Genomic DNA, 27,903 nt, shown 5'->3' on the forward strand with positions numbered 1-27,903 from the left:
ACTCACAGTGGCCCTGTTTCACCATCCAGATGGGGGCCAGTGCGACATCCTGCAGCTGTTGGTGCCTCACTATCTATGTTTCAGAGTCCTCCAGCTGGTCTATGGCTCGGGGGGGGGGGGGGGGGGGGGAGCTGTGGATGTCCTGGGCCTCTTTCCCGCCACTGAGCAAGGGAAGCACTACGTCTTGGTGGCTATGGATTACTTCACCAAATGGCCAGCGGTGTATGCAGTCCTCGATCAGAGCGCTGCCACCATTGCTGAGCGCCTGGTCAGTGAGTTGAGTTGGTGTGCCAGAGGAGCTGCACAGCGACCAGAGGTGGAACTTTGAGGCTGGTGTGTCCAGCGAGGTGTGCCAGCAGCTGGGCATCAGAAAGACTCTTACTACTCGGTTGTGAAGGGAGCGGCATTTGAGATTTATAGGTAATAAGGATATGCCATAGTCAATAATTCAATCTTTCTTATACCTAGTGGTAATTGTTACTTTTATTTGGACTTAGCTAGTATGTAAGCATTTCTGGGTGAATATACTTTGATGGTTGACCTGAGTGAGGAGTGAGGTGTGACAAGTGGTCTCACTCCCTTCCCCCAGGTCAAATCAAAGTATATTCACCCAGAAATGCTTACATACTAGCTAAGTCCAAATAAAAGTAACAATTACCACTAGGTATAAGAAAGATTGAATTATTGACTATGGCATATCCTTATTACCTATAAATCTATTTGAATAGAGAGTAACACCCCTTAAACTCAGTGCATTTAACAGACAATCCTTCAAATGGATAATCAGATATGGCTTAGGTGAAGCTCTGTGAGTGAGTGTGGAACTCAAGCTCTGTCTCAACAATGTGTGGCCACCATTGTTCAAAATTAAACCTGAATCATGACTGACCAAAATCCAAGACTGGTCTCATAATATATGGTATAAAATGAAATACTATTTGTTGCATACCCAGAGTGATGCACTTGTGGAATGTTTTAACCACACTCTGGCATCCCAGCTGGCCATTCTGATCAGAGACATGCATCTGCCCCTGGTGCTATGGGTGTAGCGGATGGTAGTTCAGGAGTCGACAGAATGCACCCCTGCAGCCCTCATGTGAGCTTCAGACCCCGTTGGACTGAGTGTCCAGCCCTCTTCTGGATCCGGTGGTGAGGGGCAAGCCTGGGCTGGACTACTACTGCGACCTGCATGAGGTGCACATGCTGGCCAGGCAGGTGCTGACTGAGACTAAGCTTGACAGAAGCGGGCTTATGACACCCGCTGTTGAGGAGAGGACTTCAGTTGTAGGTAGAAGGGGATCTGGCCTAAGTTGACAACCAGTGGGTAAGGCCATGTACTGTGCTAGCTAGACTCTCTGATGATGTGTAAGGGTGTGGCTGGTTGGACAGAATTGAGCGGTGGTTCTCCACCAAGACCCTATCAGCCCTTGGCGCGTCCAGATGGGGGCACAGAGATTGAGGACCCGTCCACACGGAACCTGGATTGCCTAAACCCGGAAAGAAATGTTGTCGGATCTGGCGGAAACCGGTTCTCAAAAGTGTCAGCAATAGCTTATATGAGCAAATCTGACGTGACGTGAAAAGATTTTTATTATAGACAGAAGTTTCAAAACGGTAACTTAACTCAAACGAGGGTTATGGCGAAGTGCGCGATTCTAACTAATCCTGTTTGATTGCTGTGGTAACAGTGATTTCAGGTGGTAGAGAAGTTGTTCAGCAATCGGAAGATTGCTAGTTGGATCTTGACTTCTGTCTTTATTATGCGCATGCTCCATGACGTCTTTACAGCGTTTTCAACCACTCCGCTACAGCGTTTCCATGTGGACGCAGATTTTTCTTGACACGGCTCCGTGTGGACGCCATAAAAAAAAGTACCGGATACAAAAATGTTTCCGGATTCAGGTAATCCAGGTTCCGCCTGCCCCCGTTCCGTCACCACAGGTAGCTGAGGCTACTCAAGGGCGCTCTCTGCACCAGTGACAACTGCCCCACTATTTGGGAAACTTTGTGTTTAGTGCCTGGGTCACTGGAGACACTTGACCCGCATGGTGGGGACTGTGTAGAGTGCAAGGGGGTTGTGCACTACCATAGTTGCATACGTGTGTGTTATGCCATGCTGATGTTCGGTTCAGTGTTTAATGTTGCATTTAGAATGTACTAGTGTTTTATGCCTGTGTTGATGTACCATGTATTTATGTTATCATTTTCAGTCCGTGCATTACGTGTAGTTTCTTCGTGTATTAGCGCCTTGGCTCCCATTACCCAATGTGTTGTTTCCAAGTATAAGATACTTATATAACTTAAACTTATAATATTACAAATCATGCCTACAGTGCACAGATAATCCACCAGAGGGCAAAAGATGTATCAGATTGCATACAACAGGTTTTTCAGGAAAGTGTTGATCATGATGACGTAGACGTCTCAAACACTCTGTAGCAAATATGATACAAAGCATTATAGGGTAGAGCAAAACAAACATGCCATATGTTGAGGAGGGTGCTTTACACTAATATTGGTAAAGCTGATTTGAGGAGGCTGACACCAACATGGACTGGTAAGTGTCAAAGGAGGCCACTGTATTGGCAAAACCGATGCAACATACAGCCTCTAGTCCCAAGAATTGAAAAATGTTATGACCTTAAGATGTAATGGTAAAGTCAAAGTCAAACACTCTGTAGCAAATATGATACAAAGCATTATAGGGTAAAGCAAAACAAACATGCCATATGTTGAGGAGGGTGCTTTACACTAATATTGGTAAAGCTGATTTGAGGAGGCTGACACCAACATGGACTGGTAAGTGTCAAAAGAGGCCACTGTATTGGCAAAACCGATGCAACATACAGCCTCTAGTCCCAAGAATTGAAAAATTTTATGACCTTAAGATGTAATGGTAAAGTCATATTTCATCGTTCTGTAAAGACATAGTAGTAGTAGTAGTTTTAAAGTAAAGCAGTTACTTACCTTTCTCACATTTTAACACCCATATATTTCAGACCCTAACAGTCTTTTAAATCAGTAACAAAGGTTATTTACTGAAAAGGAAAGATTCCTAGGTTTCCAAAAATGTAATGAACTGTACTTTGTGATTGTGTCGGCTGTACACTAGAAGGACATGAAGCAGTAATATTATATGACAACCTGGGCAAGAGCAGGACAGGCGTATTTATTATCATAAATATATATATATTTTTAAACCATCAACTAGGGGTATAGGTTTTTCATTCCCCCTCCCTGTAGGCACTAGTCCAGAACACAGGACCTTCTTCCTGTATTTACTGTTTTGCTCCCCCAGACACATATGACCAGTAAATGGAGTGAATGATTTCATGTGGTTTGTAGTGATGCATTTTAGTTTGCCTGGATCTTTCTCTGTAAAAGAAACCGAACAAAAGGCAAAATGTTCCAAGTTTACAAACTTATCAAGTGATTCGGACCAGAGAAAATGAGCTATAGGTGTGAAAACACCAGAGCAAATGAGCTATAGGTGTGATAGCACAGAGCGAATTAGCTATAGGTGTGAAAACACCAGAGCAAATGAGCTATAGCACAGAGCAAATGAGCTACAGGTGTGAAAACAGGTCCAAAAGGCTTAGTTCTGTAGCTGTAGCCCACAAGCACACACATACACACCAAATACACAATAATCCACACAATACACGTACACACATATTGACCAGAGCATGTTTCATTTACATTAATTAACGCAACAAGACATACAAAATTGGATTTCACTATGGCTTAAAGTCCTCCACTGTCGATGGCAGTGCACATACTTCCAACCAACAGTTTTTTCACAGTTCCGGTGTTCCATTGTGTGTGTGTGTGTGTGTTTGTGTGTCTGAATTTGGAATGTGTGAGCTCTCCAAATAAAGAATGTGGGTGTGAGCAGTGCATCCTGTGTGTGTGTGTGTGTGTGTGTGTGTGTGTGTGTGTGTGTGTGTGTGTGTGTGTGTGTGTGTGTGTGTGCTTGCATGCTCATAATTGTATTTATGGTATCTGTAAACATATGCGTGCGAGCGAGCAGTGTCTGTGCGCACCCTGCACAGTATCCTCCTGTGGTGTGTGTTTTTTGAGGGAAATGCACCCTGCCACAGACTCCCCCTGTTTCTTCCTTAACCTTCAGCCTAGAGCAGCTTCTGATTACATAACATCCATCTGGACTAGGTCACTGACACTGCTATGTAGCAATGCTAGCAGATTTGCTAAAGGCTGTGGCACCAACCTGACCTGTAGATGTTCAACTCTGTTAAAGGATGTTTTTCATTTTATCTTAAAAATATGTCATGTTGTTTTTACATGGGTTCACATTTGTTCTTTGAGAGGTGGGGGATCTTAGAGACAAGCAATGTGTATGTGGGATTAAAATGCTGGGGTATGTATCAAAGAACAATCAGATGAAATGTTGAAATGTCCTTTTGTGTTCTTTTGTTAGCTAAAAACAACTGAATAATAGTTCAATACAATATTTCATCGCAGCAGGAACAGGCTTTAAAGAGTCTTACAAAGCATCTTAAAAAACATAGTAATGTTCTGAGCCAAATGCCACTCTATTTGTTTCCTGGTTTGTGCGTGTGAATGTGAATGTGTGTGACTCAACCTGTTCTGTCTGCCAGGAAATACAGGAGCAGAAGCATGATTGATTTCTGCTTTTCTCTTTAGCTGACTTGCAAACTGAAACTGGCAGATCCCTTGTCCTCGCTATGTGCCACTCCATCTCTCTTTCTCTCTTCTTCTCCATCTCCTTTCCTCTTCCATCTCCTTTTCTCTGTTTTCTCTCTCCGCTGCATTCTCTGACCAGTTACACTCCCTTTTTTTTTCTCTGTGTCTCATTCTCCTTCAGTCTTTGGTCTTTAGTCTTACTCAGTGTGTGCCCCATTCACACGGTGCTGATGCTACCGCCATTTGAGACAGAGCTCCGTCTGGTGGGCTGCTGCTTCGGCTGTGCACAGCAGGGCAGCTTCGGCAGCAGCGACTCGCGGAACGTGCGGCACATTAAGAAGTAAATGATGGGGTCCAGGCACACGTTGAGCGACGCCAGGAACAGCGTGGCCTCCTTGGCCTGGAAGAGGATGAAGCGACTCCTGTCAGAGAAGCCGTAGTCACTCTTCTGGCTCAGAGTGTAGGGCACACGGCACACGTGGTACGGCACGAAGCAGACAAAGAACACGGCAAGGATGCTGAGGATGCTGCGGTTGGATTTGCGTCGCACCTGCTGGTTGCCACTGCGGCCCATCCGGCGGTAGACACGGTGCGCGATGGAAGCATAGCAGAACGCCAGCAGCAGCAGCGTGGCCCAGAAGATGCCCACACTCAGCAGGCTGGAGATGCGGTGCCACTCTATGCCCAGGCTGCTCTTCAGCTTCATGCAGCTCCACTGACTGCTGGCTGGCAGAGGCTTGTTGCTCAGGAAGGAGTTAGGCAGCATGCAGAGCAGCAGCAGCAGCCAGGCCAGCAGGGAGAGAGCGCGGGCGAACCTCGCGTGACGCAGGAGGGACGAGCAGGAGGACGATGACCAGATGGAGGTCGCGTAGGGCAAGGAGGAGGAAGAGCAGGAGGAGTGGACGATCTTGACGTAGCGCTCCAGACTGATGAGGCCCATGAAGAGGATGCCGGCGTACAGGCTGAGGTAGAAGACCACCGCCGTGTAGCGGCACGTGAGCTCCTTCAGGAGGCGCCCGCCGAGACCGGCCTCGCTGATGATGCGCCAGGGGAAGGTGAGGAGCATGAGCAGGTCGGCCATCATCATGTTCTTCAGGTAGACAATAAGCGCCGACGAGCTGGACATGCGGAAGAAGATGCAGGCTGCCAGGCTGTTGAGGACCAGCCCCACCACACAGATGATCAGGTAGAGCACGGGCAGCACCTGCCGCGTGAACACACTGCTGAGGTCTGTCTGGTTACTGCGGGGACCTGTGGTGTTGGTGAAGTCCATGCCTAGAGAACATGGAAACGGCAAAAAGGGGAAGTATTAAAGATAGTCAGGAGCGCATGCAGGGGCAGATGTGACAGTCTCCCCCAAAGCATAACTTTCAGTTGCTTATGCTAAATAGACCTTCTGACCTTCCGTTCTAGGGCTCAATGAAGGATCAGATTTATGCAGCTATGGCTTATACCCTTTTCAATTATGTAAATAATTTCCAACGTTTTTTGGGATGCTATGAGAGAAGGTGTGCGAGGCTCAACAGTGTTTAGTGCTGGCTTGGTACTGTGTCAGTCTATACGGCAGATTAGCTTTGGCTGGAAACTGTGAAGAACGGGGGTGTAGTGTCTTTTCACAATACCGTGATAATATCTTTTGTCACTATCACCATGAGATTGCTGAGTCTCTTCCGCTAACACTGAGGCATTTTTATGGCTATGGCTTTAAAAAATAAAGCATATGCCCAATGAATGTCAGAGGACAGTAAAAATATCAGAGAAGTTGAATACCAATGTGCATCTTAAGAACATGGATTCTAGCAAATGTCAAACTGATATGCTGCAATATTAAAAAGTTATTTTCTGCCAATTGAAGTAGGATCCAAGAAATGATCACTTGCATGACTTCAAAAGTATAAAAATAAATATTAGGCTACCTTCAATATTATTTGTTCTTATTTCAAATGATTTCCTGGACAATAAATTAATCATTTTATGTACATCTTATGTAAGCACATACTATTTGACACGACCAATTCTAACCCCAGAATTGAGATGCCAAAAATCTCATAAGGTAATGATGATTGCGAGTACGGACCTTTTTAGTGGATGACGAGGCAGGGATGTTTGATTGACGCAGAGTGTGAAATATCTCCCTGTATCTCCCTTGGGTGGGTGTCTCTCCAGCAGTCAACTAGTCAAAGTGCTTCTGATCAGTGCTCCAGCAGAAACTTTTAGCAGCATGAAATGATCGATTTAAAAGCCAATTTCTTCACTAATGTGTAAAAATACACAAACATAAGAGATTGTTTAAGGTTTAACACTAACATTAGCAACATTAGCCAATATCTCTTTACCTCTTTATTGTATAGACGCACTGACCAACACTGCAACTTGTACTTCCACTGTCTACAGCTGTTCTGAGAGAACCGCAATCATCTGCCCTGTTCCTTTATATGTGGCACATCTCTCTCTTTCTCTCTCTCTTTCTCTCTCTCGCTCTCTCTCTCAGACAGGAAGTGAAATCTGCTCTCTTTCCTCCCACTCTTCCGTTTCTGTTTATACTTTTTTTTCATCCCCCTGGGTTGAATTCCCCCAAACTCTCACCGCAATACACTCTGCTCCTGTCCAAAAGGGTGGTGTATGTTTAGAGAGGCCAGGGGATGCATTATGAGCCTTCTCCAACTCAAACTTAAGGATGTGTTTTATGATAAAACTATAACTAATTGGGGGTACACATGAACATCCATTTGTATTTCATGTCCTTTCGACTTTAAGTTATTTCATAAATGTCTTTCATGTTTCTTCCTTTTCTTCCTTTTTTTTTAATCGCCACCACAAGCTAAGATTTTTAACGGCCATCACTACTGGTAACCCTACTCTGATCTTTTAGGTAATCTAATAGATGTACATTAAAAAAAGCATTAGACATGTGTATCTAATATCAGTGAGGAAATCACGTGGTAAGGAAAACAATTTGGCTTAAATGATCAGACTGAATGAGACTGTATACAGCTGGTGGTGTGGCTGTAAGGCCAAACAGCAGAAATCAAAGAAGGTTTTACAGGTGCACACCTTCCCAGTAAGGAGGATCTGAAATCAGAAAAGTGGAAGGGACTAGAACAGACCTGTGTATTTAACGTCTGGAAAGTAAGAATTCTTTGTGTTGAAGCAATGGCCTTCCTTTTTTAAGAAATCAAATTAGATTAATGATTAATGATAAAAAAAACACAACAACAGCAAAACCTCCTGCAATTATGTAAATATTAGGTTAGAATTCTCCAATTTAGGTTGGCTGTATTCAGAGTGTTAGATTTAGGCTATTATTAAATGATCTCCAGGGTTTGGTGGCGGCTGGCCAATTACAGAATTATTAAGAATATTTTAAAATAATCTGCTAATAATAATAATATAATACATTTATAATAATCATTTTCATCTGAAAACTGTGATGTTACAATGTGGCTGTCACGTCAGAGCCCGGACCTGCACCAGCCACGCCCCCGTTGGTTTCCACTCGCTCACTCTCACCGGAGTATTGATCACTTACACCTGTATCCTCACTCACCTGCACCGCGTTTACACTCACCGGGTTCCTAATCACCCACACCTGTCACAGCCCGTACATATACCTCACACTCCCTTCACTTGGTGTCTGGTATCGCACTTCAACGGATTAACAACCTTGGATTTCCCCACTTTCTCTCCCGTCATAGTTTGTATCAGTTACGTTTATCGCCTTAGTTCCCGTTTAGCTTAAAGTCTTAGTTCTTGTTTAGTTAGTGCTTTGCCGAGTGTGACTCGTGTTTTGTTTGCCGCAACGGCGTTTTCAGTTACTCTTACCCCAGCACGCCTGGCACTGCATGCCACCACTGTCGAGAGCCCCACTCAGCAGGTTTGTCACCAAGTTCCCCCACAATACAAGCAATATGCTGATGTGTTTTGCCCACAGCGAGCTTCATGCCTTCCCCCACACAGACCGGAGGACAGCAGTATTGAACTGTTGCCCGGTGTGCCTGTGCCGCGAGGAAGGGTATACCCTCTCGCTCTACCAGAGAGGAAGGCCATGGAAGACTACGTGGAGGAGGCGCTGCAGCAGGGATACATCCGACCCTCAACGTCGCCGGCGGCCTCCAGCTTTTTCTTCATCAAGAAGAAGGACGGAGGACTTTGGCCCTGCATTGATTATCGTGCCCTCAACTTGATCACCATCAAGAACCGGTACCTGCTTCCCCTCATCCCGTCTGCCCTGGAACAACTACAGGGGGCTCAGGTGTTCACGAAGCTGGACCTTCGCAGTGCGTATAATCTCATCCGAATACGCGAGGAGGATGAATGGAAGACGGCCTTCATCACCCCTAGTGGCCACTACGAGTACTGCGTGATGCCATTCGGTTTGGCCAACGCCCCCTCCGTATTCCAAGGATTCATGGACGACGTGTTCCGGGAGTACCTGAATCGGTTCGTGATCGTCTACATCGACGACATCTTGATCTACTCCCGGAACGAGACGGAGCACATCCAGCACGTGTCCCAGGTCCTCAAAAAGCTTCGTGAACACCACCTCTATGCCAAGGGTGAGAAGTGTGAGTTCCATCAAGACAGGATGAAGTTCTTGGGCTACTACATTAGCCCTGCCGGCATCAGCATGGACGAGGGGAAGGTGAGTGCCATCACTACCTGGCCCCAACCCAAGACGGTGAAGGAATTACAACCCTTCCTCGGGTTTGCGAACTTCTACCGGCGCTTTATCAGGGGCTACAGCCAGATCACAGGTCCACTCACCACCCTTCTGCAGGGCAAGCCGAAGTCCTTACCCTGGAACCCCGAGGCCGCCGCGGCATTCGCCTTGCTGAAGAGCGCCTTCGGAACCGCCCCCAGCCTCACCCTAGCGGACTCCGAGGTCCCGTTCCTCGTCGAGGTGGATGCCTCCAAGACTGGAGCGGGGGCGGTGCTTTCCCAGCGTTCCGGATCTCCGTCGCGACTCCATCCATGTGCCTTTTTCTCCCGGAAATTCAGCCAGGCGGAGCTCAACTACGACGTGGGCAACCGGGAACTCCTCGCGGTCAAGCTCGCTCTTGAGGAGTGGCGGCACTGGCTTGAGGGGGCTCGGCACCCCTTCACGGTGCTCACGGATCACAAGAATCTAGAGTACATCCGGGAGGCCCGAAGGCTGAACCCCCGACAGGCCCGGTGGGCGCTGTTCTTCATCAGGTTTGACTTCACTCTCCTATCGGCCGAGATCCAAGAACGTCCAGGCTGACGCGCTGTCCCGACTCCACGAGGTGGAGGTAAGCACGGAGGAGCCAGAGAGGATTCTGGTTCCAGCAGAGTGAGAGGGTCTGGAGCGAGGCCCACCATCACCTCCAGAGGGCAGTCCGGCGCCGCCAGCATCATGCGGATACTCGGAGAAGACCTAACCCCGACTACACCGTCGGACAGAAGGTGTGGCTCTCCACTCGAGACATCCGGATGAGACTGCCCTCCCGCAAGTTAAGTCCTCGCTTCATTGGCCCCTTTGTCATCATCTCCCAGGTCAACAATGTGTCTCAAGTTAGAGCTTCCCCCTCACTATCGTATCCACCCTGTGTTTCACGTGTCACTTCTCAAACCCTATCACCCGCCGCTCTCTCCCCTCTTCCTCACAGCCTGCCGTCAACGTGCCCGCACTGCCACTCCTGCTTGAAGAGGGTCCAGTCTATGCCATCCGGGAGATCCTGGACTCCCAACGTCGTCGGGGTCGCCTTGAATATCTCATAGACTGGGAGGGTTATGGTCCAGAAGAAAGAGCATGGGTGCCTCGGGACGATATCATGGACCCCGCCTTCCTCGCCGCCTTCCATCAGGACCATCCGCACCGCCCAGCACCTCGAGCGAGAGGTAGACCACGGCGACGATGTCGGGGTCCTAGGCCCGCAGGAGCGGTCCCTGGAAGGGGGGGTAATGTCACGTCAGAGCCCGGACCTGCACCAGCCACGCCCCCGTTGGTTTCCACTCGCTCACTCTCACCGGAGTACTGATCACTCACACCTGTATCCTCACTCACCTGCACCGCGTTTACACTCACCGGGTTCCTAATCACCCACACCTGTCACAGCCCCTACATATACCTCACACTCCCTTCACTCGGTGTCTGGTATCGCACTTCAACGGATTAACAACCTTGGATTTCCCACGGCCTGACTTTCATGTGGATTACTTTCTCTCCCGTCATAGTTCGAATCAGTTACGTTTATCGCCTTAGTTCCCGTTTAGCTTATAGTCTTAGTTCTTGTTTAGTTAGTGCCGCAACGGCGTTTTCAGTTATAGTTAGTTCGCTCAGAGGTTGCCTCTGCTTTGTTCATTTCTGCGATTAGATCGCCAGTTCCCTCAGTTCCCAGCAGTGCTACGAGCCTGCGCCCCTCCATGGGTTGTGACTGTGTTCTCGAGGATTAACCCCTCAGCATCTCCGTGTCTGCACCAGCATCTCCGTGTCTGCAACCTGTTGTCTGTCCTGTGTGTTCCTGGCTATCTCTGTCTGCAATAAACTCTGTTCCAAGTATTCCTATCTCGGAGTCTGTTCGTTCCGTGACAGTGGCTATGCCATAAATATCATTGATGTTGGGATCGATGCCTGTGATGGAAACAGGTTAATATTGTCAATGATTTCTCTTCCATCTTCTACCTGTGATAAAACCCTAAAATAGTCAAATAAAGAGCAATCGTGCTGAATCGGGGAAGAGAATGTAGAGAGAAGAGACACTTTCAAAGTACTTGTAAGACAAGATTTGTGTACCTAGCCTATACCATAAAAGTTAGCTAAGTTATCAGACTCTCTAGCACCTAACTAAGGATTGGTACCCAGGGACGACATAAGAAACATGCCATAGCTCACAGCAATACTGGAAGTTCCCACCACTGCACCAGAGCATAAATAAATCCAATAACCATAAATTCAGCAATTAGTGGTTTAGGCTGGTCTGAGTGGAGAGGATGCAATAAAGATATATGACCCAAAAATAGCATTCAATAAAGACAATGCTCAAGGCCCTTTTGGGTTGAAACCCAGTCAGATCTGGACTGGAACAAGGGAGCAGAGATGGGGAAGATAGATGAGACTGGGAAGAAAGGAGAATCTGAAGAGTGACAGGAAGGAGATATGAGGGGGGTATAGAGAGAAGAGGAAATAACCAAGACAAAACAGTGGCCCAAAAGACAATGGAGAAACCATTAAAATCCATTGTGGTTTGTGTAGGGTGGTGGTGGGGGGGGGCGATCACTTTTGCACCACTCAGTGAATTAGAGCACAGGCTCAATAATGCAGATACATTACACTGTTTAGGTTCCTCTTCCTAGGCTGACATCATGGATAGAAAATAAATCAGCCAATCTGCATTTTGAAGTAAAATGGCAAAATACAGTGTAATGATACGTACCAGAAGAAGCAGCTGTCAACTCTTTGACCTCCATGCACAAGGGAATATATCCTCAGAACAGTTTGAGGAAATTTGTAATAAGAGTCACTGGAGGAGGCTTTCATGTTTACTAGAACTACTCTGATTATGGGACTGGGAAGCCCCAAGGACTATTTGCACCACTCAAAGCTCGAACTATTATTAAATAACAGCTACCATACTGAATGGCAGTGCATGTGAAGCAATGCAATGTGTTGTTCTTCCTAGGCTTCCTAGGTTTTCCTGTGAATAAAAAAAAGCGCTATTCATGTAGGGGTCGGGGTATTGGTTGACACCCATTATTCTGTTTAGGATACTTAAACTTGGACTGTTTCAATGTGTAAACAGAGACATGGGTGAATCTGCTTAGTGAAACCTTCCTCTCTCCCTTGTTGCGCATCATTGCAAGAATAAAGCCTGTTTCCTGATTAATCATTCTCCAACTGAGTCTCCACCTATCTGTGGTATTACAAAAAATACCAACAGATTGGACAGCAGAACTGGTGCAAAGGTAATTTCTCTGATGAATCCCACTTCCGACTGTTTGGGACATCTGGAAAATTGAAATTGATTGTCCGGAGAAGAAAAGGTGAATGCTACCACGAGTCTTGTGTTGTGCCATCAGTGAAGCATCCTGAGATCATCCATAATCATCCATGGGGTTGTGTCTCATCCAAGGAAGTGGACTCACTCACACTTCTGTCCAAAAACACTGCCATGAATAAAGAATTGTATCAAAACGTCCAGCTTCTGCCAACGATCCAGGAGAAATTTGGTGATGATCCGTGCATTTTCCAGCATGATGGAGCACATTGTCACAAGCCAAAAGTGATAATGAAGTGGCTCGGAGATCATTACATTCAAATTTTGCATCCGTGTCCAGGAAACTCCCCAGATCTTAATCCCACCGAGAACCGGTGGTCAATCCTCAAAAAGCGGGTGGACAAGCAGAAGCCTGAGCACTAATGAGGCAAGAATGGATCGCCATCAGTCAAGATTTTTCTCTTATTTATATTTCTCCCCCTATGTTTTTTTTTTAATCAAAGACACTAGCCTACTGTCTCACTCTCTTTAATAAATCAAAATGACACCCCTCTCTCTCCTCTCTATATTAAATTTATTTTAAATTTGATTTGTTTTGCTTCACATGCTGGTATTTCCTTCAGCAAATGCAAATCTAGTTATTTAAGTGCTGTTTGTTGTTATTTTGAGGTACTTTATTTTAAGGTGGAGTGGGAATAAAGTAGCTCTGACCATTTGTAATGTGTGGCTCATATCTCTTACACATATGTAAAATAAAAACGCTGTATTGAAACAGAAGTGAACATGAGCTCCTGATTTGCTGACGAGTGTTGACCAGGAGGGGCAGTAGTGAGCTCTGTCCAGATATCACGAATGAGCAACTGAATATTTCACATCACTGTTCAAAAGCACAGTAGATTATCTTATCTATGGCACCAAGACTCTAGCCTGATATTACATAAAGATGCGTTATATAATAAAAAATATTTATTATGGAATGAAAAAGCATTTATTTTACAACAGATAGGGCACACAATGGAATCTGTGACATTCAGTACAAATTCTCCTCATGCTATCCACAGGCACAGACATACATTTGCAAATATAACATACCAGTACACATATCAAAACATCATAAAGTGCAAAGTGCAAAGTGCAACGACCAACCTGCTTAAGAAATTATAAAAAAAATGTACATGTAAGGAGTACACTGAGAAATGGCTACATTCATGACACTACGAACATCAACACACTTTTCCAGTTGATAAAATGTTGACAAATGCTGAGCCTTCTAACAAACACTAACCCTCTTCTCTGTCTTACATGTTATTGTTTCATATACTCCATAAGCTTATCTAAAGGGGACTCCAGATGTCAAGACACGTATGTGTCACACTGAGTCTGGAATCTGAAGGCTCTGTTTATACAAGAATTAAGTGAATTACTGTCATGCGATGATATCCAATATTCTCTGGAGTGGGAAGATATGACATCACTCTTTGGTAACACTTCCTCTCAGGCTTCAAGTGATCTCTTCAGGCTGGTGTAACCTAACAAGAGAGGAACATAGATATTAATTTACCATTCACTGACAAAGAGAGGAACATAGATATGAATATACCATTCACTGACAAAGAGAGGAACATAGATATTCATTCACCATTCACTGACAAAGAGACCAGTTTTTTTTTTACAATTCCACAGAAAAGAGAAAGAATGATAACAAAACATATGTAAACATAGCAAACGTAGTTACATTGCACTGAATATATTAATATACCAGATTCTGCGTTCACACGTTTACACACTGTACCCCAGCTACACACTCACTTTTCCACACCACCACCCCAGTCAGACAAAACAAATGAGGCCACAAAAAGTGTTGCTCATGCTACCTTGTTTATGCCAAAGCCAGGCCCACAGAGCATGCCCAGTAGAGAGTTAATGATGTTGACGGTGCACAGGATGGCCTGGATTCCGCTGGTCACTATGAGAACGGTGAAGAGGAACGCATTCCACAGCACCACTCTCTGGGGTTCCACACAGGCTGAGGCCCAGCGCTCAGGCTCACAGAGGTAACTTTGCTCACTGTGGACACACGCGCACACACACACACACACACACACACACACACACACACACACACACACACACACACACACACACACACAAGCACACTATCAGAGACAGACACTCGTATGGACTCAAAACCACTGAAAAAAGGAACAAGGCAGCCCATTCCCATTTCAAAGAGATGATGTCACTCTGTCACACGACTGAAATAAAGCCAGCTGTAGCTGCAGGTCAGGTCTGCCCATGTTGTACCCATGCTCCTTTGTAGCTGTGGTTTCTAATATTTCATAAAATGCAGGTGTATGCAACAAAGCAGCATATCCAGCTAGTCTGTAATGCTCTTATTTTCTGATTGACTAGGCACACCTACTTGATACAACATCTCATCTGGTTATTGTGGCTCAATGGGGCATTAGAGAGAGAAAGCACCCCAAAGCATGCAGGGCTATGGGTCCCTTACAATAGGACTATCAAGAACACTGGACAGTGTGGGGGTACACTGGGGTTGCCATTTTCTCACCTGTTGGTCTTTTGAAGGGGCGTTCCCCAGACAAGCCCCTGGGTGCCATTGTACAGACAGTGGGGCCCCTTTAACAGCCCCTTCACACTGGTCATGAGGCAGAAGCCAGCTGCACAGAGGGCAACACAGGTGTAAATCACCTGACAGATCATCTGCAAGAGAGAGAACGAGGATGAGGAGGTGGCACTGGGTCACCTAGTTCATTCAAAAATAAAACCTGTTGAAAGATAGCAGCTGGGGATTGGGGATATTTGCCCAGAACGAGCATGTTCTCTAAACAGAAAATATTTTAAGGTATTTAGTACCATATAACAATGACGTATGTATGTGGACAAAAGTAGAGTGTATGTGTTGAATGTCTTAGTCTATGAACCAATGCCAAAGCAGACACAAAAGATAACTGAGAAACAGCGAATGACGTCTTACCGCTACTCTAAATCCGCAGCAACCTTTCTTGCTGCCATTGGAAACAAACACTCGAGCAGCCACAAGAACCTGTGTAGAAGAAGAAGAGAGAATTCACTAACCCCACACACAATGCAATCTAGACAAATCCCCACACATTCAGCGAGTCATTTATAAACAAAGAGCAAAGCAGCTTGTGGAATACACTGCCTGTAGGGAGCACCAAACAGAGATTCAAGCATAACTCTTCTCGTCCACGTACCGTAAAAACACATAAATTCAACAGCATCATATTGTTTACATCATCTGACACATATCACATTAAAGAATACAATAATTAGTCAGCCATAACAGCAATGGTAAAAAAAAGAAGAGAAGGCAAGCACATGACAAACACATCAAGTGGCCATGTACACAGCCAGTAACCGCACAGTTCCCCAAGTATGGTCACTGTGGGACTTGACATGAGACACACTTGGGAGGAGGAGCCTTATAAGAATAAGAAGTCACCCACAGATGTGCACTTTGAGTGGTGGGGTAACCAGACCTGAATAATGATGCCGATATTTGGAGTACTGGTAAATAGCTTTTGCTCCCATTCCACACACACTCAACCTCTCTCACACACTAACACGGACATCCCTTCCTTTCTCTCTCTCTCTCTCTCTCTCTCTCTCTCTCTTTCTCTTTCTCTCTCTAATAAAACACAGTGCATCCTCACCAGAACTCCTGAAGCCCATATCCCTGTTGCCCAGCGAGCCTCTGAGGTTATATGGCCCTCTAGTAGGTATCTTGTCTGCAGGTTGGGGAACAGCAGCAGTGCGTTCGCCAAAATGCATATTATCGCCATGGGGACCAAAGTCAAACCCACACAACGTGAGCACTTTGCAAAATGCATTTTTGCGCCAATCACCAAGCGGGCCTGAGTTACTGTGCAGTATTTCACAAGCTGTTGGAAAGAAAAAGAATAAATCAAAACAGTCGTAAGAACAATATTCAGAATTGTGCTGTTTGAGCCAGAAACACTCTAAACACTCACTCTAAACACTCATTCTAAACACTCACTCTAAACACTCTAAACATTCAGGATGTTATCCTGAACACAAGTTGGCAAAACAAATTAAATAATACACCAGCCACCCTCCTGGACCAGTATGAAATGTGAAGGAATGGAAAGATTAATACCTGAGAGAAGTTCTGTCTAAGTGCAATCAGTTGTGGTGGACACAGAAGACGAGCCTGTGAGTGTCTTGAGTCCAGAGGAGAAGGAAAGATGAGTACTGTGCCTTATGGGGAAGCTGGTTATATACGGTTTCCACAGACAGAAACACACCCCTTTCACCCTATGCTCAAACCCAAACACATCACACTCACACACACACATGCACATGGGTCCCAACCACACTTATACAAAATAACAGCTGATTTTAACCAGCATCGACCATTACTGACAAGTCTACAAAATGTACACAGAAACTTCTTGAAACCCCCTATGTGTAAATGTGACTACACAAAATCTTCTACACTGATCGAGGCGAAACTCAAGTACTGGGCTATTCACCTCCTGGGTTTATGGTGCCTGTCATGGTAGATGCTGGACCCCCAGAAAAAAGTTTGTTTATTTTGGGTGTATGTGTGGGGAAGCGGGTCTGCTGTGGGCGTCTGTGTGTGGGAGGGGAGGGAGGGCTGATTCAGTGGGATCATTTCAAACACCAGGAGAGAGGAAGAACATAGCCTGAGTCACCTCCAGAACATCTTCCCACCATCAACTATAGATAGAAAACTGTAGCAATCTCACAGTCAAGCGTATCTTTGGCTTTCTTGTGGTGTCAGTTTGATTTGAAAAGTGCTGGGGACACTGGCACTTTTCATTGGTCATCCAACCATCACTGCCATTTGGAGCTGGAATTTTGTAGTACTTTGAAACTAAAAGGTTACAATATACTCAAACAAAGTGGGATGTATCTTTTTCAATTAGTGGCAGAGTTGCGCTAGTGTCAAGTGAGAAACCCAGGGATTATAGTGTAACTATTAGCACGGCCACCTCCGGTGCCAGAGGGTGCGGGTTGGGGTCCAGTGCTAAGACTTCACCGATCCACATGAAACTTGGCAAGATTGTAGCCCCAAATGGCTGATATAGTATAGGGTTTGTGTCCCTAGGTGGGCGTGTTCCACAAACTAAAAAAAAAAAAAAAAAAATATATCAGATTGGATATGTTGATGCTATAATTAGACAGGGTATGTGTCTATAATCTTCTATCATCCATGGCAATCGAACTGGAAAAAAAAAATCATCGTTTTTGGACACAGACTTCCATTTTGCAAATAGTAAATCAAATTAACATGATTTAAATAACCCTATTATATGCTAATCAAGCCTGCCTTGTTTGATTGATTGTAAAAGTTCAGGCTGGGTCAGTGGCAAGGCATGCTGGGCAGGAACAAGATGAACAGACACAGCTCCTGCCTGTGATATGAGTCTCGTAAATCCTGTATGATAGGCTATATAGGTGTCTTTGCCCCACCTCTGCTTGCTAGCATGCAAACTGGCTTCTTTTGGTGATTGGTGTAGTTTGCAATGTTGAGCTGTGAAAGCTTTTCTTACATTTTCATGGGGTGGTCCATCCAGAACTGCATAGTGGCTAGTGGGAACAGGTGTGTTCATCTGTCCTTCATAAGACCATCAGAATGAATTTGAAGATCGTCCCAAAACGACTTGCCAATAAAAACCTATACCAAAAAGTGGCAAATTGCTGCATACTGCTGCTTTAAATAGTGATGTGCAAGTATACTATTTGTATAGATTACAGCAGTTCACCACTGATTAAGTCATGGTCAGAATGTATTGGAAACAGCATCCTCACCAAACCTTAATGGATCTGTACAATATTTCATATAACTCAACTGCTTAAGACTATAAACATAAACACAGCAGTGAATGTAAAGTCAAGATAGCCAGAGGTATTCTATTTGTTCAGTCCTTTAAGACATTCCAGCATCTGTAAACTCCACAAATCTTCATGATGTACCTACAGCCCTATTCTGGGTACATCATATGCTAATTCTTTAACAGTAACATTTGCTATCATTTTCTTTACTGCTCCAGTTCTTCTCTCCTGTACACAGATGCAATGGCAATAGTTATCAGCAGCAAACCTAAAGCAGTTCTCCTTACGGAAAGCACCTAAATATCATGCACCGAAATTAAATATGATGAAATGATAAAATACTATGATGCCTGAGAATAGTTGTTGTAGAGCAGTTTTCTCACTTCTAAAATGGGAGTGGTGATGGCAAGACTTGCAATGAGCAATCACATATGTTCACACCAACGCTAGCCACAGAAATAGTTTGGGCGCACTTTTTAACACATTCCACCAACAGTGCTTTATCAAGCACGGCACTTACATTTACATTACATTTAGTCATTTAGCAGACGCTTTTATCCAAAGCGACGTACAAAGGAGAGAACAATCAAGCTATGCTTGTGATGTCCATATTTTTTTAACATGGTCCTGACCTTGTCCCGAGCTGCCAAGTGTGCGAAAACATCTCTGGACATTTGAAGACCATGATGTCAAATGTAATGCAACAGCCAATATTTTCAATGGTTATTTCCATATTGAATACAGCATCTTAAAGCATTGATGTCCACAAACATGCATGTGTGGTACTGGTTAACCAACGGACAGCTGATAGTTGAGAGTTGTCATCGCTTTCTGCAGATTTGCATTGCACGACTGACATTGCCTCACACACTGCAATGGCCATCAGAGCTTTTTATACGGGGGCTTTATGTACTGTGATCTAAGCAGTTGAAATATCACTTGTTCTACTAATCTGAGTGACAAGATGATGGCTCACTGAATCACCACTTCTCTCATCTTTTGCAACACGTTGTTCCCTTTTACTAACCATAGTTTCAACTAGTGGAAAGAGTAAAACACAAATGGGGTTTGCAGAATATCCCCCTGGCCAAGGGCCATTGCGTGAGACGCAAGGGATCACATGACCACAACATACCACAGTTGCGAGACTCGTGCCGTCTGAAGTCTCCCCACTCTGGCTTATGACAGGCAGGCATCAATTTTGAGAGAAGCAGTGTTGTAGAATTGTTCTTTTAAACCATCAGCTGTGATGCCAATGTGGTCTGAAAGCACATTTAGCATGTTTAGAGGTATAACAGTAAGGGTAAGGAAGGGTATAGAGGTGCAATGTGAACCTCTGATCTGATCTCCCCTAAACCCTTTATGTAGTGATCAGTAAAGGTGTTGACGCCATAAGCTTTCTGAAGATACAAACAAACAAAAACAAACAAGGCTGACTTCAGTCAGTTTTTATCGACTGAAGTCAGCCTGATGAAGATGAGGATGAAGATGAGGATAAAATGAACTGTGGCTGGATGCCTAGGCTCAGAGTCAGACAGACTTTGGGTCGCTGCTCGAGTCTCGTGGCGCTAGGCTCTTACTCACGTAGCACGCGCTAAAGGGCAGCTTTCCTCCAAATTCAGGAAGTTGGGGATGTTTGCAGATAAATCACTGTCCTTATATGGTGCTGGAAGTCAGAGATGAACTCTACACGGGTCCAGTTGGGTTTATTCATTTATTTATTTTCTCTCTCTGTCTCAGACACCTGTGAGTGGGGAAGAATGCTCTCAAAATAAGTCAAGTAATTTTGGGACTGGAGTTGTGATCTTTAACACTCCATCCTATTTTCCTCCTAGAATCTAATTTTAAACAATGTCAACACAGGACATGAAAGGTTCAGGCAAGGCTAGTTTATTTATATAGCACTTTTCATACACAGAGGCAATTCAGTGTGCTATACATAAATAAAAACACAAGGAACATGAAGACAAAGTGCTTTAGAATGAAAAACAATATATGATAAAAAAAAGTACAAAAAATAGTGGATCCAGAATGTGTTTGTCCCTTTCGGAACACTAAATAAGCCCAAGACATCACTTCCCTGTTGGGGGTGACCAGGGGTCTAGTTCCAGGATAAAGTACAGTGAGAATATAGTTCAAGTTGTAGAGCTCAATTAAAGATTAATGAAAAGAAAACTAAAAGTTTAACCTGGATTTAAAAATGGCTACATTCGCAGCGCATGTAAGATCTTCTGACAGTTTGTGCCAGTTCCATGCAGCATAACAGCTAAATGCTGTTTCCTCATGTTTAGTTTGGACTCTGTACTCTACTAGCTGACCTGTGCCGTATCGTGCTTATATTTTTATTATTTTTTATATTCGAGGCCGAAACCATTCAGTGATTACTAGTAGCACTTCAATCTCTATTCTGTAATCAACTGGAGGCCAGTGTAAAGATTTTAGTCCCAGATAAAACTCCAGCAGCAGCTTTCTGATTGAGCAGCAGCTGTTTAATGGAAAGTTAAGTTAGATCTGAGTCTATTACAACGCCAAGATTACAGAATTGGTCTTTGGTTTTTAGATCTCTTTTTGGACAATCGTATTAAATTGACATTATAATCAAATTGGTCGTAGAGATGGTATAGTTTCATTGTTTGACTTTGTGGTGTTGATGGTCAGTCTAAAAGTTTGGATTTTTTCATTAAAATCGCATGCATCGCCATTTCATTTCTCTGTGGAAATGAGTTCTGAGGATATCTGTTTTGGGTATTTAAGCTTTTCAACCATGACAAATACAGTATTCAGTATACAGTATCTCCTGTTGATTCACTTGGAGAAGTGTAGCTATCTAGCCCTTCAGAATTCATAATTAAAACTACAAAGGATTTGTTTATGGAGGTCATAGTAGATTTGCAGTTTTGTTTTTGTCCACTTACATTCTTAGCGTTCCTGCTTTTACATAATGGTTTTTCTCCACGGTGCTTCCTGTTTGCTCAGAGATTTCTTGACATACGTATATCTTGACAGACATCATCTATGACATACTACGTTTTCAAGTTCAAATTATACAGGAACACATCGACAACACTCATGTTTGGTGACAACTATGGCCTCTGAGCACTAGTACACTCATTTATGTACCTTTTGTTAATAGAAACAGCGCTTCCTTGAACCTCCAGAGTGAGCAAGTCAAGATGACACAGAAATAATCAGAAAGGGCCAAGTCCTGAAATAAACAGATGCAAACTGGAGGTGTTTCTTTATACAGAAAAGGCAACACACACCACATTGAAGATATATAGATATATACTTCCATTTAATATTTTTGTTTTGTAATCAAAAATAAATCATTGCAGAGTACATGAGAACATATTTATACTGATGTAAAACTACAAAAAACTACAAAAAAGAAACCTTTGCTTATAGTAGGCAAATCTTCTAAAGCAAGTAAATGTTCAGGAACCATAACACCCATTCTATTTCAGTGAGTAATGGATTATTTAAAGAAGAAAAAAAGAAAAAAAAACCTAGTTTAAAAGTTTGCAGCATGAGCGAGTTCAGTCTGGTAAGGTCATGCGTGAGACAGTCAGAGAGGAAAGATCCAGGGTCAGAGAAATGGAGAAAAGCACCGTTTGTTGAGGCACACGAAGAGCATTAAGAGTATAGGAGTATATAAGCTGGTCAGCTGCTCATGTAGTTGAACAAGTCTATGATGGTGGTCTGCTTGCCGCCCTTCTTCAGTGGAGTGGCAGCAGCTGTAGTGGGAGCAGCGGCGGTGGCGGTGGCAGCGGGGTTGGCAGACGTGCTAGCAGCATCAGCAGGAGGGGCAGGCCGTCTTCTCTTTGGCGTCTTCCCCTGGTCTGCCTGGGGTCGCCTTCGATGGGGCGTAGCCGCGTCACCTCCGGCTTTGCCAGCCGCGTTTGAGCGCGGGGTCTTCTGGCGCAGCTCGTAGGGGTCGCTGGAGCTCTTGCTGCGGTCGGTGGCGCGGCTGCGCTCCTCGCGGTCCAGCTCGCGCTGCAGCTGCAGGGCCAGCCGCCGGTCCTCCTCCTCCTGCCGCCGCCGCTCCTGCAGCTCCTCCTCCTGCTGAGTCAGCTGCTGCAGCATGCTGGGCCCCGGGGCCTCCACCGCCGCCGAGGGGCCCGTGCAGGGCCTTTTGTGGGTTAGCGCCCCGGTCCCTTCCCCCTCGGCAGCCTCCATCACACCGCTCTTCCTCTTGGCTGAGGTCGATGAGGTGCTCTTCTCAGGGCTTTGGATGTCTGCGAGCTCAAACTCGTTGGAGGAGGACAAAGAGGAGGAGATGGAAGAAGGAGAGCAGGGCGAAGAGGACAGGTGGTCGGGGAAAGGCCGGCTGCTGCTTTGGGCCGGCGGACCGTAGTAGTCCAGAGAGGGCAGGGTGTGGCTGGCCGAGGGGTTGCTCCTCTGAGGCGACAGGATGGACACCTCAATGTTCCAGATGTTCTCCTAAGGATTAGTCATGCAGATTAACAGGAAGACATCTACCAGCAGTTCAGTGGTTTAGGGTTAGGTCAAGTGAGCGGCTCCCTACCCTTTTGGCATATTTGGCTTTTGGCTGTTAATTTTCAAAATAAATAAATACATAAATAACTGAACACTGAAGTATAAGACACAATGAAGTAGCCCTGTTATCATCATGTAAACACAAGTATGATTATCTGTGCATCTGGCATGACTACCCATTAGCCAATCAGAATGCACGTACTGTCGTTGCCATATAATAACCCAAAAAAAACACTATGCTAGGAGGACTGTGAAAACGGTCATATAAATGAACTTAACTGAGAGACATTGACCGTATATTTGCACTGTAGGTTACATAAATTGATAAGATCATGCGTGATCAAATGAGCCAATGATAACGGCATCTAGCAAACTAAAAGAGAAAGACCAACCTTGTTGGCCAACAGGCTCGAGGTGGGACTGGAATCTGAGGCATTTGTGTGTTTGTTTCGGACCGGACCAAAAAACCTGGAACACAAGACAACATTTTTTCAGCAGAATTCTTTTGAGCGCTTAAAAATCAAAGCCCAAGTGAAAATGAAAATGAAAAATAAATGGACATTTCCCAACTATGACCAATGGCACAACCTATGACCGATGGCTTCTTCTTTCTAGTAAACTGTCAATTCAGCCCACTTGATGCATGTAAATGTGTACGTGACCAACAGAATAAAGAGTGAAAGAGTCAAAATGAATACATTTGAAAAGGGAAATACAGGCCACTATTAAATATTGACAGTTCTACTTTGACATTCACTCACAAAAGGTGTCAAACAGAAACTGTCCAAAACAAGAGCACTAACAGTGACACAGACATATGATGACAGAACCACAAACCCACCGGTAAGGGTTTGTGGTCGGCACATCTATTACATCAGTAGTCCCTCATTTTAAGGACAGCATTATGGAAGTGAGCAGTTTGAGTTCAGAGGAATACGTTCCTTTAGTTGCCAACAGAGCAGAACAGGAATGATGACAGAGTGCACTCAGTGCAGTGAGGGCCATCTATGGAAAAATAAGCAGGCCATGCCCCAGAATGATGTTCAGTTGTATGACAATGACGACAAAAGTTTCACTTCATGGTTTGAGGTCTCCATCAGTTGATGTTAGAACACAAGCACATCCAGCAAGCAGGCTGCTTCTCACCGCATGAGGTCATCACTCTCGTTTAACACATCCAAAAGCTTAGACCACACTGTCTGAGAGTGCATCTGAACAAAGAGACTTTGTTATTAGACAGTGCCCCAACTCAAATTATATTGGTTTAAAAACGGATGTGCCAGCTAAAGACATCAGACAAAGTGCAAGGCAATTTAGTTGACTTCTGCAAGTCATAAACTTCTACACCAGCAAATAGGCAGCAAGTTGTAGAGATATCTACCAATCCTTCTCAACAACCCTGCAAGGTAAAGAGGGAACAACTATTCAATGTTCCAACTCACTTTTGTATGTCACCGGCTCCAGGTTTCTTTTTCTGTGGTGGGGAAATTTCAACAGGTCGGGAGTTCATCTGAGAGCCTGGATCAGGGTTCTGCCAAGACAAAAAAATTAAATAAAATTGACAAACCTTTAATAAATAAGGATATTATGCTCCGCCTATAGGTTGCTAATGTGTTCGGAGGTACGTTTTCAACTGTTTTAAAAGGGTTATTTGGCCAATGCATGATCATTCACATGAATTCAAGTCCACTTTAAATTAAAAATACAATACAATAAAGCAAAGCAGCATCTCATATTAAAGCAACTGGTAGCTGGCAGAGATAACCAGTACCATACACCACATTTCACAAGGACTTAAACTACAGCTCAGACATAGCCATCATTTGACAGTACTGCAAACAGACTAGACCATTGCTACTGCCATGTTCCTGTAATGGGTTCGGGTCCACTAAGAGCCGCGGGCCGAGTTGAATCTCACCAGCTGCTGGCTGATCTGTCTTGCCAGACACTCGTCCTGCTGCTGGCTCTCCTCCTGCCTCCTCCTCTCCTCAGCCAGCCGCTGCTCATCCTCGGCCAGCAGGCGCTGGATGTACTCCTCACTGGCCCGGTGCTCGTCCTCCTCCAGGGCTCGTTTCTCCTTCTCCACCTGGTGACACAGAGTACACCTCAGCTTATCCTCTCCTCAGTGAATTTTACTAATGCGCACCTGAACTGGGCCATCGCTTGACAGAATTGATGGGTAGGTGTTCTCTTAAGGGCAAAAAAGGGGCTGAGGGCATGTGTCCACTCTGCACATACCCTTGATTCATTGATGCAATTCAATTAAGGACCATGAGATCCCTTACCTTGCTAACCTCATCTTCATACTCCCTTCGCAGTTCTCCTGGCTGGCACACTTTGGGTGTTGCTATTAGTACTGTGGACAATGGGAGGGTTGGAGAGAAAACCAAGATGAGACAAGTAGCAAGCGGCTGCAACACGACAGTTTTGCATGCATCAGTTTGGCATACAGAAGGAAAGATAAACCTGAAATTAAAGTTGTAGAGAAAAGTAACATAACTACAAAAATGTATTATGCAATATGGAAGGAGCAGTAACACACTAATCTCACACTCTCATCTGTCCATTCTCATCTTTCATTTCAGGTATTACCAAAACATTTGTGTCTGTACTTTACACGCTGTAATTCCCAAACTGTGAGTTACACATACCTAAAGAAAAACAATGCCCCTGTCATTATTGGACAAAGGAAACAACAAAGTGGGCCTTTAAGAGGACCATCACATGAGATTCAGACACCTACTGGTTGAATAGTCATCCTCCTGTCCACTCAATCTTCTCTGGCACTGCTCAGGAAAGGCATTCTGTATGCGCTGCCACAGGTCCATATCCACCAGGGTCTTTTTCCTGCTATTAAGTCTGGCCCATGTGGAAACACGCTTGCGGCAAAGTGGGCAGCACATGTTGGACTTGTCCACCGTTTCCAGAAAACAGGATTTGCAGAAAGTGTGAGTACAGGGAAGCGTCACTGGCTCCAGGAAGATCTCCAGACAGACCGGACAGAGGCAATCTGCCCTGGACAGCCCGCCAGCGCCCTCCTCTGGCACTGCAATCTGCACTTCAGACACGGGAGGCATCCCACCGCTTTTCGCGAACGGCTTCACCATAAGCGAGACACATATGATACTTTATCTATCCCATGGGGAAACCTGACGAGACATACAACTTTACGTAAATGACACAGAATGACACTTCAATAACGACGACCCAAAACAACTGACAATCTTACATAACTTCACAACATGTAGCTGCCTTCTGATGTTAGCTGTTAGCTAGTGTATTATTTTCAATACGGACCACTACAGAGCCCACCAGAAACATGCTGACAAAGTTCACTTTTGTTAACAAATATTATAACATGACTCAATTATAATGTCCAGGGCATTAAACAAGATACAACTTGCTGCCATAAACACAGTATTAAACATGCAGGGATCCTGGCAGCATGGCTAACTAATTTAGCATTTTATGCTAAACAGGTTAACCACTGGCAATATCTTAGACAATGTCAAAAACAGACAACTATCTAGGTTTTGTACAATCCTGTACTATAATCTACCAATATTTTTTCACACACGGATTATCAGAATAAACAAAGCAGTATTACTTTACGAACACAGCTAGCTAGCATGTCAAATTAACACTAGGATGTTTTGGAATTTGTCCTGTAACGCTAACTTCTGATAGCTTAGCAACGCAAGAACTTAAAGTTTGGCAATTAAAGATTACATCGATCTATTAATGTAGCTTCAGTTTAACATTTAACAATTTTACAACATTTCAAAGGCTACTTAAATACCTTATTCCAGGCCCCAGGGAAAAAAACACGGGAAAGCCAACAGCACATTTACTGATCTTCAAGTCAGAATTACCCGCGTCATTAAGTATTAACTTCCGGGTCAGAATAAAATGACTTCCAAGGTGTTCGTTCCATAGACATATATATGGTTCGTTCTGCTAGCAACGATAACCCACAATAACCCCAGGAAGTAAAACGAACCGAGGAAGTAAAATTAGTTTGTTGTATCAAATGAAAGGTTTTTACAACAAACAACCCTGTTAATCGACTGGGTAATATAAAAACCTTTTTTATGCAACGAGTTTTATTGTTCCATTTGTCCTAATGATCGGGAAAATAGTTAAAAGCGTGTTTGAAAGTTATAGTAGCCTATTTGTCATTATAAAGTCCTAATCTGTCTACTCGCTAGATCAGACTTTATAATGGTATTTTGTTAACTGTGCATTATATTAACTTGCTTTAAAACAAGGTAAGATATAGTGAGTTAATTTTAAGCGTTACAGGATACTTTGATAATGACTAAGCTGTAGCTGAAAATTGACAATTAATATTACTTTCATAGTAACATCAAAATGGGTTAAAAACGATTCACTGATGTTACAAAAGTATGATTTTCTTGTTTAAATATAGGGAACACTGACTAAACAAGCATCATTGCAAATATTGTAGTAAGAAACGGTAAAACACACAACAATCTGCTGATAAAAGGATTATGTCTTTATTAAAGTTGGTTGAACATGTTCAGAACACTGTAAAGAAAGGGTAAAAAATGTTTAGCAGTAATTCATCTGGCCATTCACTGTGAAAAAACACTTGACACACAGATCACACAGGTGAAAAGGGATTATCTCCAATGCCAGGGTATTGCCATGTGACACGTATCAAACTTTGCTGATGAAACTAAAGATTGTGTCTCAATGAAAGGGGGGTGGAATATGTTTAGGACATTCCAAACATTAAATAAAATGTGTGAAGTAGTTGAGATTTACGTCCCTGAATGCTCCACAATACTTTAAACATAGGTGATCAGACAGGCGAAAATGCATTATCTTCAATGGCAGGGCCATGTGACATGTATCACTCTTTGCTGAAAAAACTAAAGATTGTGTCTCAATGAAAGGG

The 27,903-nt window shown here is 44.2% G+C and overlaps 2 protein-coding genes across 2 annotated transcripts; both read right to left on the reverse strand.

The window, feature by feature from the left end:
* Nucleotides 1-3,149: 3,149 nt before the first annotated feature.
* On the reverse strand, nucleotides 3,150-7,061 carry LOC105903197 (P2Y purinoceptor 14-like). Its single transcript, XM_012830908.2, has 2 exons — nucleotides 6,743-7,061; nucleotides 3,150-5,940 (listed from the first exon to the last, which is right to left on the reverse strand). The coding sequence occupies exon 2, from the start codon at nucleotides 5,936-5,938 to the stop codon at nucleotides 4,883-4,885; it is 1,056 nt and encodes a 351-aa protein (XP_012686362.1). The 5' UTR covers nucleotides 5,939-5,940; nucleotides 6,743-7,061; the 3' UTR covers nucleotides 3,150-4,882.
* A 14,691-nt stretch (nucleotides 7,062-21,752) lies between these two features.
* rnf168 (ring finger protein 168) lies at nucleotides 21,753-26,893 on the reverse strand. Its single transcript, XM_012830971.3, has 7 exons — nucleotides 26,782-26,893; nucleotides 25,726-26,131; nucleotides 25,268-25,338; nucleotides 24,901-25,068; nucleotides 24,425-24,513; nucleotides 23,375-23,450; nucleotides 21,753-22,925 (listed from the first exon to the last, which is right to left on the reverse strand). Exons 2-7 carry the CDS (start codon nucleotides 26,087-26,089, stop codon nucleotides 22,146-22,148), a joined length of 1,548 nt encoding a protein of 515 aa, XP_012686425.2. The 5' UTR covers nucleotides 26,090-26,131; nucleotides 26,782-26,893; the 3' UTR covers nucleotides 21,753-22,145.
* Between the last annotated feature and the right edge of the window lie 1,010 nt (nucleotides 26,894-27,903).

This window comes from Clupea harengus, chromosome 9 (assembly GCF_900700415.2).
Source record: "Clupea harengus chromosome 9, Ch_v2.0.2, whole genome shotgun sequence".
Lineage (NCBI taxonomy): Eukaryota > Metazoa > Chordata > Actinopteri > Clupeiformes > Clupeidae > Clupea > Clupea harengus.

Bases quoted from the DNA above. Each gene is read 5' to 3' on its own strand.
- LOC105903197 (XM_012830908.2), bottom strand. From the start codon at position 5,938: ATGGACTTCACCAACACCACAGGTCCCCGCAGTAACCAGACAGACCTC.
- rnf168 (XM_012830971.3), bottom strand. From the start codon at position 26,089: ATGGTGAAGCCGTTCGCGAAAAGCGGTGGGATGCCTCCCGTGTCTGAA. The intron at 25,339-25,725 runs GTAGGTGTCTGA...CATTGTCCACAG, and splicing joins GGAGGATGACTATTCAACCA to TACTAATAGCAACACCCAAA. The intron at 23,451-24,424 runs GTGAGTTGGAAC...CTTGTGTTCCAG, and splicing joins GGAGCCGGTGACATACAAAA to GTTTTTTGGTCCGGTCCGAA.